The sequence below is a fragment of the Mastomys coucha genome, unplaced genomic scaffold (genome assembly GCF_008632895.1).
Source record: "Mastomys coucha isolate ucsf_1 unplaced genomic scaffold, UCSF_Mcou_1 pScaffold22, whole genome shotgun sequence".
NCBI lineage: Eukaryota > Metazoa > Chordata > Mammalia > Rodentia > Muridae > Mastomys > Mastomys coucha.
In genome coordinates, this window is record NW_022196905.1 from 261,003,526 (window position 1) to 261,012,748 (window position 9,223).

Genomic DNA, 9,223 nt, shown 5'->3' on the forward strand with positions numbered 1-9,223 from the left:
AGCAGAGGCAGGCACACCTGCTGGGAGCTGGGGTGCAATCTCCAAAGCTCACCTTGGGACCTATACCTCATCCTTGGGTCCCCAGCAAGCACAAGCTTTCAGTGCAGACCCTGAGGGTGAAGATTCTTGGAAGGATGGCCAAGGCTTGGAGGATGAAGGTGGCTTCTAGATACAGGAGAACCAGGCAGCAGGGAGAAAGCCAGGATGAGCAGGAACTCTACCTGTACAGGTCAGGAAGGTGGACAGGCGGTATGGTGGTTTGAATGAGATTGGCCCCCACAGGCTTATATATTTGAAAATTTGGAGCTGGGCAGTGGTGGCGCACGCCTTTAATCCCAGCACTTGGGAGGCAGAGGCAGGCAAATTTCTGAGTTCGAGGCCAGCCTGGTCTACAGAGTGAGTTCCAGGACAGCCAGGACTGTACAGAGAAACCCTGTCTCAAAAAATACACACACAAAAAAAAAAAAGAAAAGAAAAGAAGATTTGGTCCCCAATTGGTGGACTGTATAGGAAAGATTAGGAGGCGTGGCTTTGTTGGAAAAAGTGTGTCACTGAGGGTGGGCTCTGAGGTTTCAAAAGCCCACACGGGGCCCAGTCACATGTTTTCTCTGGCTCCATCTTGGTGGCTCAGATTTAAGCTTTCAGTTACTGCTCCAGCACCATGCTGGCCTGACACCCTGCTTCCCATCAGTATGGTCACTTAACCCTCTGAAATTGTAAGCAAGCCCTCAATTATTATTATTATTATTTTGTTGTTGTTGTTATAAGTTATCTTGGTCAGAGTATCTCTTCACAGCACTAGAACAGTAACTGAGATTGGCCAGTCCAGCTTCACGTTCCTCAAAGCCCAGCAGCTGTTCCCCAGGCCCATTTTAGGCTCCCATTCAACTGCTAAGGAAACCACAGGAGGCCGAAGTGGCCACCATCCCTCTGCTGCCTGAACCCGGGGAAGAAATGGTCCCAGCTATATATACTCACAGAGAAAAATAGCGTGCACATTGCAGCCTGGTAAACAGCCGTGGCTGACCCTGTCAGCCCGTTAGAGAGCGCCAAAAATACCCCCTATAATTATGCTATTAAAACATACCAGAAAAAACGGACCCACCCCACTCAGCAGGGGTTCCTGGGATGGCTACAGGGAGTCAGGAGGCTGCACTTATTGGTGAAGGCATCTGATATCACCCAAGAGGCTGGTCTGGCTAGACAGCTATCCTGGTCCCCTATAAGATGATGCTTGCTTCCCATGGTGGCCAGTTCCCCAAGGGACCAGTAGGAGTGGCTACCTGGACAGCCTGTGATCTTCGTGCATAAATGCAACAGGACCCACCCAGTATCACCTCAGAGGGACAGTGAAAGGCAGAGTTGTCCTTGACACCAGAAACGTAGGCACAACTGAAGGGAAGGCCGTAAGGTGGAGCCCCAAAACAATCATGGATGTTCCAACTACAAAAGAGATGAGGTGACAAGACCGTAGCAGTAGGTGACAGGCAGACTGCAGGTGCCACCCACGATGAGACCAGAAAGAGCTAGGAAGGACCAAGGCCTCCTGGGAATGGGGGTGGGAGTTGGAAATTCAAAGGGTTCGAGTGGAGTTTATGCTCAGCTGACCTGAGCCATGCCCAGCCATGGTCCAAATGTATTAAATAAAATAGCAGAAGTATGCATTTCATAAGTTTTAAAAATATTTTGTTTAAGTATGTGTGTGTGTGTGTGTGTGTGTGTGTGTGTGTGTACATAGGGTTTGTACAAACTTTTAGGAGCCTTTATCCACTGAGCCATCTTGCCAACCCCCCCCCCTTTTTTTTTGAAGCAGTGTTTCATTAAGTAGTACTGGCTGCCCTGGAACTCTGACACCCACAATCAGGCTGGCCTTAAACTCACAGAGATCTGTCTGTCTCTGCCTCGTTAGTGCTGGGAATAAAGGCTTGTGCCACCATGCTTGGCTTAAAAAACTTTTAATGCATTACGTGGTGGTAATTATTTAATCTTATTAGGTTCACCTCTGTACCTAATATGTAAATTAAATCTGGCCATAGGTGAATAGAGAAAGATCAAGAGTTTGTTTGGTACAAGGGCAGGTTCCCAACATCCACCATAACTCTTTGTTTTAGGAAAAAATGGTTTATGGACTACACTACAAGAGGTCCACCAGGGTTTTCTGTTTGCTTTTCCTGGTGCTGGGAATTGAAGCCAGGGTCTCACACATCCCAGGCCATCATCTATCACTGGGCTACTTCACCAGCCCCTCTTTCTACCTTTTACTTTGAAACAGGGTCTGATAAATGACCCATACAGGCCTTGAACCTATGATCCTCCTGTCTCAACCTCCAAGGGAGTTGGGATTACAGGCTTTGGTCACCAAGACAGGCTCGTCATGGACCATGGACCACACAGATAAGGGGACAACTATAATTGAAACTTGACTGTGGAGAGGAGCTTTAGCTCTGCTCAACCTCCCTCCCATGTGGCCACTCCCTGCTCTTGCTCCTGGAGGCCTCTCTACAGAGCAGGAGGGAGGATAGGCACGGGGAGGGCTCCCTGGGCCCCACCCAATCGCAGTGACACTAACTCTAGCAGCGCACCACTTACCAAGCCCTGGCTGGTGCCCTTCTAAGGAGTCAGAGGGCCCTGGAATGCTACAGTGACCTCATCCTCAAGCCTGGCGACCTATTCCTTCTCGCTGGACTAGCTACCCCCCCCCAATCCTATACCCTCCTCTTCCTGCAACTCATGGCTCCATCCTGGGTTCTCTCTGCCTCCCAAACCTTCAGAGCTCAGCACCAGGCCGCTAGGACACCTGCCCCGTCCACTCATACTGTCCGGAACAGATGAGGAGGGAGCAGACTTTGGACGGCCCACTGGGGTGCCCCACTTAGAGGCATTTGTTGGAGATACCTGCATGGAGTGTCGTTATTAGACAGTCCTTTGGGATGGCACTATTTGGGGGACCCTGTTTTGGATGCTGTTCCATGTAGGACATCTTAGAACCCCTACGGTGGAGCTAACAGGGAGCCTGTTGCTAGGTATAACTGCTGCCTTTTGTTCCTCGTTGCAGGAGCTCACAGTGCCCTCAGGCCTGGTGAGGAAGAGGTAAGAGCTCTTGCCTCTTACATCAATCCTGTCTCCCACCCCCACCCCATGCCCAGGCACCACTGGCCTGGAACCAGTGCTAGGTTCCTGGCCGCTGCCCAGTACTTTATCCCACAAGACCTCGATGAGAGGACGCATGAATGAACTTGGAAGGTTCAGGGAGCTGCACACTGAGCACAGCTTGGTGTTGCACACAGGGTGGAGGACTGTACACCCCTCAGAGACAGGGCCCGTGCATGGAAAGTGAGGGCACCAGTCCCTGCCTTCCCTAAGAAGAGTCCTCTGTGCGGAACGGGACGGAGTGGCAGGAAGCCCCAGAGACCTGACCTAGCCGCTGACAGCCAGTGTCATCACACAGCACGCAGCGCGCAGCACACATGGGAAAGCACTCAGGGGCGCCTAGCCACCAAGGCGAAGGAGGGATCACCGGATGAAGGACTGGCCTTTCTCCAAACACAGCTGACCCATCCACCTCCCCAGCCTGGGTGTGAGATCACAGCGCGGGAGCCGGAGATCAGAGTCTGGAAATGGCCTTAAAGCTTTTATAGGCCCACTTATGGGGGAGGAGAGGAGGCCTAGAAAGAGGTTAAAGGCTAGGCGAGTTCAGGACAAGGTGAAGGGACTGGCCACCGCCGGCTGTTGTCTTCCACCCACAAACTCATCCACATGCATTGCATACTCCAGGAGACTTCCTTTGTCCTCCTAGTGACCTGAACTAGGTACCTGCCAGCAAAGAGGGCAAAGAAAACAGCATCCCAGGCTGTCCCTTCCCATAAGTGTATACTCTTGGGCCTGTGAATTAATTTCACAAATTCTACTTAATTCCCAACAGCCGGGTTCTGACAGCGAGACCAAAAGCTAATAGTGAGGTAGAAGACAGGTGTAAAAGCTAAACTTTAGAAACAAGAACAAAATGTATATGCAAAAGTAAACATCTAATTACACTTCTAAACTAGGTAACAGAATTGAAAGGGAATGTCAGAGGCACAGGGAGGCGGTTCCCATGGGGCCCAGATGTGGAGTCGAAGGGCTTGCCCTCCCTAACTCTTGACAGTAAGAGAGCAAACTTAGTGTCATCTGTACAAGCAGGCAGAGACACCGCCCAGGAAGTAGCCTGGGGCCATGATCCGAAGCTAGCACGCCTGCCCACCCCAGCGAGGTCACTTCCTCTTTAGGACCCTCCCTCAGTTCTCAGGTCCCTAGCTCCTCCCAGTGGGTTCCCTGTCCTGCTTACTCATGCCCTCCCAGACCCAGCACCAGGCAGGGTCCCACCCCTCTGCCAGGCTTCATTACTGAAGCTCAGCAGGGAGTCCCCCACAGCACTGCAGGGGGAAGTGGGACCTCACCCATTGTGTGGCTACCAAGACTGCAGTACTGGTGGCAGGAAAGACTCAGTTCTCTGTCTCATCTTACTGCTCTCTCTGGCCCTGAGTTTCAACAATAGCTCTGACCACTGAATGAGGGCTGACCAGTTCCTGTCTGAAGGGGGTGGGTGGGCAAGCTTGAGAACCAGTCCCACCTCCAGGCTCAGAAGGAGACAGCTAATGGTGACAGAAAAAAAAAAAAAACACTCTGAGAAGGGAGACACATCCACACTGTAAACAGTGATAGTTCTCAGAGACAATCCGTCAAGCCACTCTGTCATGGATGTGCTTCCGACGCTATGGAGGGTGGGATGCAGAGAGCAGAGACCACGTTGCCTTATCACACCCAGGAGGGAGCTTTCTCACTACCTGGTTCTTGCTTGGATTTTAAGTTCCTGATTCCTCTGTGAGACCAAGAATCAGGAGACATGGTCCTTTCTCTTCCAAGCACAAAACATCCCTCCTGGGTCCTCATCCCTAGGTCTCCAGGTCACCAGGTTAAGTCTGTCTGGGTTGGTCACTATTCCCTTGGGACTAGGGCATCACCTTGCCTGACTTTCCAGATTGACGTCCGGTTAGGGGAGTGGCAAAGAGGTTAAGCACCCCAGGATGATTCAAACCTTCAGGAAGGCCTGAGCCAGCACCCAGCATTTAAGATGACTAACCTGTGAAGACCTTGTTTCCAAAACACAGGGCTCAAACTTTTCAGAGGGTGGAGGGTGAGGGAGCCCTCACAAGAGATGGAGTGAATGTCCCACCTCCAGCAAGAGGTCCCTCAGTAATGACTTCGCCCCATAGAAATGAACAGGATGCCAACATCTCCTACGTCACCACGTGCAGCTCTTGGCTGGCTCTATGTCCCTTGCCCACCTCTACAGGCATAAAGAAAACTGTTGATGGCCAAGCCCACACCCAGGCTCAGTGTCAGGGTAGGAGTGGCCTGTGCCTGGATATGTGCTCATGAATGGACTTTATTGGTGGAGCACAGTTTGGGCCTAAGGAAAGACAGGAGCATTAGTCATCAATATTCTTTTGAAAGCTCCCCAGGTGACTAACACACAGGCTGGGCGGGAACCCCCAAACTGGCAAAGCCTCCTTCACATCCTAACCAGACTCAGGCTGGAAGCTTCCTCTGCCACCCACACACTGCAGCTGAAAAGCCAGGGGACCTCAGAGCCCTGACTGCTCCTTCGAGGTCATAAGCTCTGGCTAGTAGCAGGCTGGACCAGAGCTTATGGTCGATTTCAGTACTGCCCATGAGCTAAGAATGTTTTTTTGCATTTTTTTTTTAACTGCTGGAAAAAATATCAGAGTATTTCATGATGTGAAAACATTTACCATCTGGTCTGTCAGAGAAAAGTCTGCCAGTTTTGTCTAAGCACGTCCCCTGTCTCTGGAAGAGGATCTCTTTCATGGAGACGGAGAAGCCCTTCTTCCCACACAACAGGACCACCTATTCCCTGCCCTGCCCTTCTTGTCCCCAAGCGTGACAGTCAGTTAAGGAGCTTGAGAAGCAGCTCCTGTTGCTATCCCTGTAAGAAGGGAACCTGTCAGCCAGGCAGTGGTGGCACAGGCCTTTAATCCCAGCACTTGGGAGGCAGAGGCAGGCGGATCTCTGAGTTCCGGGCCAGCCTGGTCTACAGAGTGAGTTCCAGGACAACAGGTGCTACACAGAGAAACCCTGTCAAAAAAAAAAAAAAAAAAAAGAAGAAGAAGAAGAAGAAGAAGAAGAAAAAGAAAAAGAAAAAAAAGGGGTACCTGTCTTCTACATTCTCATCCACCCATTCAGCTTATAGTTACAGTCTGCCTGTCTACAGGTCAGTGAGGAAAAGAAGCCACAAACGGGGGCCCTAGACCTTGGCTCTCCTAAGTCCAAGCTGAGCTGCGGACAGTGTCCGCTGGCCCCTCCTTTCTGAGCTCAATGGTTTTCATTGATTCCTGCCTTGAAAAATTCCCCCACGTCTCACCACATTTTGGTCCTGCAAATCAAAACTCGGCCTGTGTGGAAGTCGCAGTAGGGCTTGCCCAGGTTGCCTGACCTCCCGGGAGCCTGTTCCTGAAACAGGGTGAAAATGCAGTGTCCGTGGAGAGACCGAGGGAATCATACACAATCCCCCACCCCCGACAGATGAATTTCCACGAGGCAGACAAACGTTCACACTGTCTCTCTGTGAGCTAACTTAAATGAGACTGTGAGGAAGGTCACATGTGGAGGGGTGCTGACTGCTTCAGGAGGATTAAGGGGGTGAGCAGCTGGGCACAGGGCCCTGGGTGAGCCTGGGAGAGCTGCAATGGAGCCCAGCGCCTATGACACCAAAGGAAGAGAAGCTCTTTGCAAGCAAGGAACACATGCCACGGTAGGGGATATCCAGTTCTGACATCAGGCAGAGCCTCTGGGGCGCCCTGTGCCCCAGTCCCCCTGGAAGGTAACCAAGTAGGGCACAAGGAAGGCAAGGGCTTTTTCCAAGGCATTGGACAGACAGCCTCGGAACTGGGACTAAGAGCAGTAAGGACTGTGCCCAGGGCTGGAACATTAGTTCTGGTAGGAAATTTCTGACTTGAAAAGCTCCAGGCAGAACGCCACCTTCTCCCAGATTGGTCAGGAAGTCATGATGCAAGTTTGATTTTTTTTTTCTTTCTTTCTTTTTTTCTTAACCACGAAAGAGAATAGAAAGTCGCGCTCCCCTCACATCTCAGACACTAACAGCCCCTTGCCCGGGCCTCTCCTACCAGCCCGCGCGGAGACGCCCTGCGCTATCTGGGGCTCTCAGGGACCCGCGCCTCGCCGCTGCCTGCCGTGCTTTCCACTCGGTGCCCGAGCCGGGCCCGCCGTGGCCGCCAGCGCGCTCACGCCTCTGGAATGCGGGCGCCCTGGGCGGCGAGTCCCGCGGAATCTCCTCGCCTATGCTCGCCCGCGCGCACCCTCGCGGGGCCGGGCGGCGCGGCGCAGGGGGACGCGGACGCAGCCTTCCCACCCGCGCCCTCCACTCACCCGCCAGGAGCGTGCAGGGCAGCAACAGCCAGTAGAGCCCGGCGCCCAGCACGTGCGGCTCCATGCCCCGCGGCCGGGGGACCGCCCGGGGTCGCGCCGCCGTGGCTAAAGGGAGGTGCGAGGGCCGGAGGAACTGCGCGCCATGGCACTCAGGGCGGGACTCCGCACGTGCGGCGCGCGGCTGCTGCGACCTCCCGGGGGCCTTGATCTTCGGTCGCCGGCCGGGCCGGCCGCGCCCTCTGGTTCCCGACGGCCGGAGCCCGCGCCCGCTGGGGTGTCTGCCCGCCCGGCTCGGAACTCACGGCGGCTCGCGGAGGCCGAGCTGGGCCGGACGGCGACTTGGCGGCTCTCTCCCTGCTCCCGCCTGCGGGCCTTTATAAGCTCGGCCCCCGCCCTCCCTGGAGTGCCCGCCTCCGCGCTTCCCCCCGACGGCCAGGCGCGCCCAGGCACCCCTCGCTGCCCAGAGCAATCTGCACGATCGCCGGCCCTCCCAGCCGGGCTGGTGCCGGTGACCTGGAGACCTTGGTCCGCGCGTCCCCGAAGACCCCCACTGCAGCCCAGTGCAGTCACTCGCACGGTGCCTGTGGGGCGCTTCCCCCTGGGGCGCCAGGACTTGGGACCCGGGGTGGGGGCAATATAAAATGACTCCCAAGGACCTGATTCCCCTGATCCCCTGTAGCACCCACGCGCAATTGCGCCCCCCGTGGCTGGAGCAACTTTCGCTTTGCTGCCCAAGCCGTGATGGCGCAGCGCCCCCTGGGGGCTGTCAGAGTTCCCGACTGTGGCACTGGCCGCCACGCAGGCTAGACCTTGGTGGTTGGGGTAAAGAGACATTGGATTGCCCTGGCATCAGATAGCTGCAGCCCATGTGGTCTGCACTGGGCCTTTGGGACTACTTCCAGTCATACTTGCCCCCAATGTGTGGCTTGGCCTTAGTCAGTATGCTTTACACAGTAGCAAAAGCTGCCAGAGCACCTGCTGTTCCATTGGTGGTCAGACAAGGTCTGAGTCCCGCATGTGCCAGGTACCTCACCCAAGCCGCCTTGGTTTGGCTCAGTTTTCCATATTAAGGTGGATAGGAAAGACAAAATGAAAAAAGGTCCAAGGACTGTACAGCTGCACCAAGTTCAGGATGCCATGACTCATCTGCACTGGGGAATGAGTGGCATTAGGGCAGAGGCTTAAGGACCGGGAGCGATGGTGTGACCACTTTTGAGCCTAAAGGGCACTAGCAGGCTAAAATCAATCAATCACACTTCAGAACCTTCAATTTTCCAAAACCACCAGAAATTCAGGCTTTCCCTGGACATATAGCATTTAAACTGCCCAGTTTTGTCTCCAAGACTCACCTCTAGCCTGGCTCTGAAGGGGTGAGGATACAACATGGGGAAGGTCCAGAAATTCATTCAGACCTGCTTCTTGAGCAGCAGTCCTCAACCTATGGGTCGCGACCCCATGAGAGGTAAATGACCCTTTCATAGGGGTTGCATATCAGATATCCTGCATAACAGATATTTACATTATGATTCATAAGAGTAGCAAAATTATAGTTGTGGAGTAGCAACAAAATAATTTTATGGTCGAGGGTCACCACAACATGAGGAACTATCTTCTTAATATCTCAATATTAGGAAGATTGAGAGCAACTGTCCTAGAGGAACTGAAATGTTTGTGTCTCACAACCATGGAAGTAGTAGTAGGGTGAAAACAGAAAGGAACAAGCACAGGAACTCATAAAGAAACTAAAATGTATCCTACAGAGTTGTTCTCTGTAGCA

The 9,223-nt window shown here is 53.4% G+C and overlaps 1 protein-coding gene across 2 annotated transcripts in view; it reads right to left on the reverse strand.

Moving 5' to 3' along the window:
- The window catches only part of Piezo1 (piezo type mechanosensitive ion channel component 1), a 67,744-nt gene extending 59,941 nt beyond the window's left edge, over positions 1-7,803 (reverse strand). For both annotated transcript variants that reach the window (XM_031341677.1, XM_031341675.1), the window contains exon 1: positions 7,447-7,803. In XM_031341677.1, the coding sequence (XP_031197537.1) occupies positions 7,447-7,510 (64 nt within the window). In that variant the 5' untranslated portion in view covers positions 7,511-7,803. The remainder of the gene's footprint in view (positions 1-7,446) is intronic.
- Between the last annotated feature and the right edge of the window lie 1,420 nt (positions 7,804-9,223).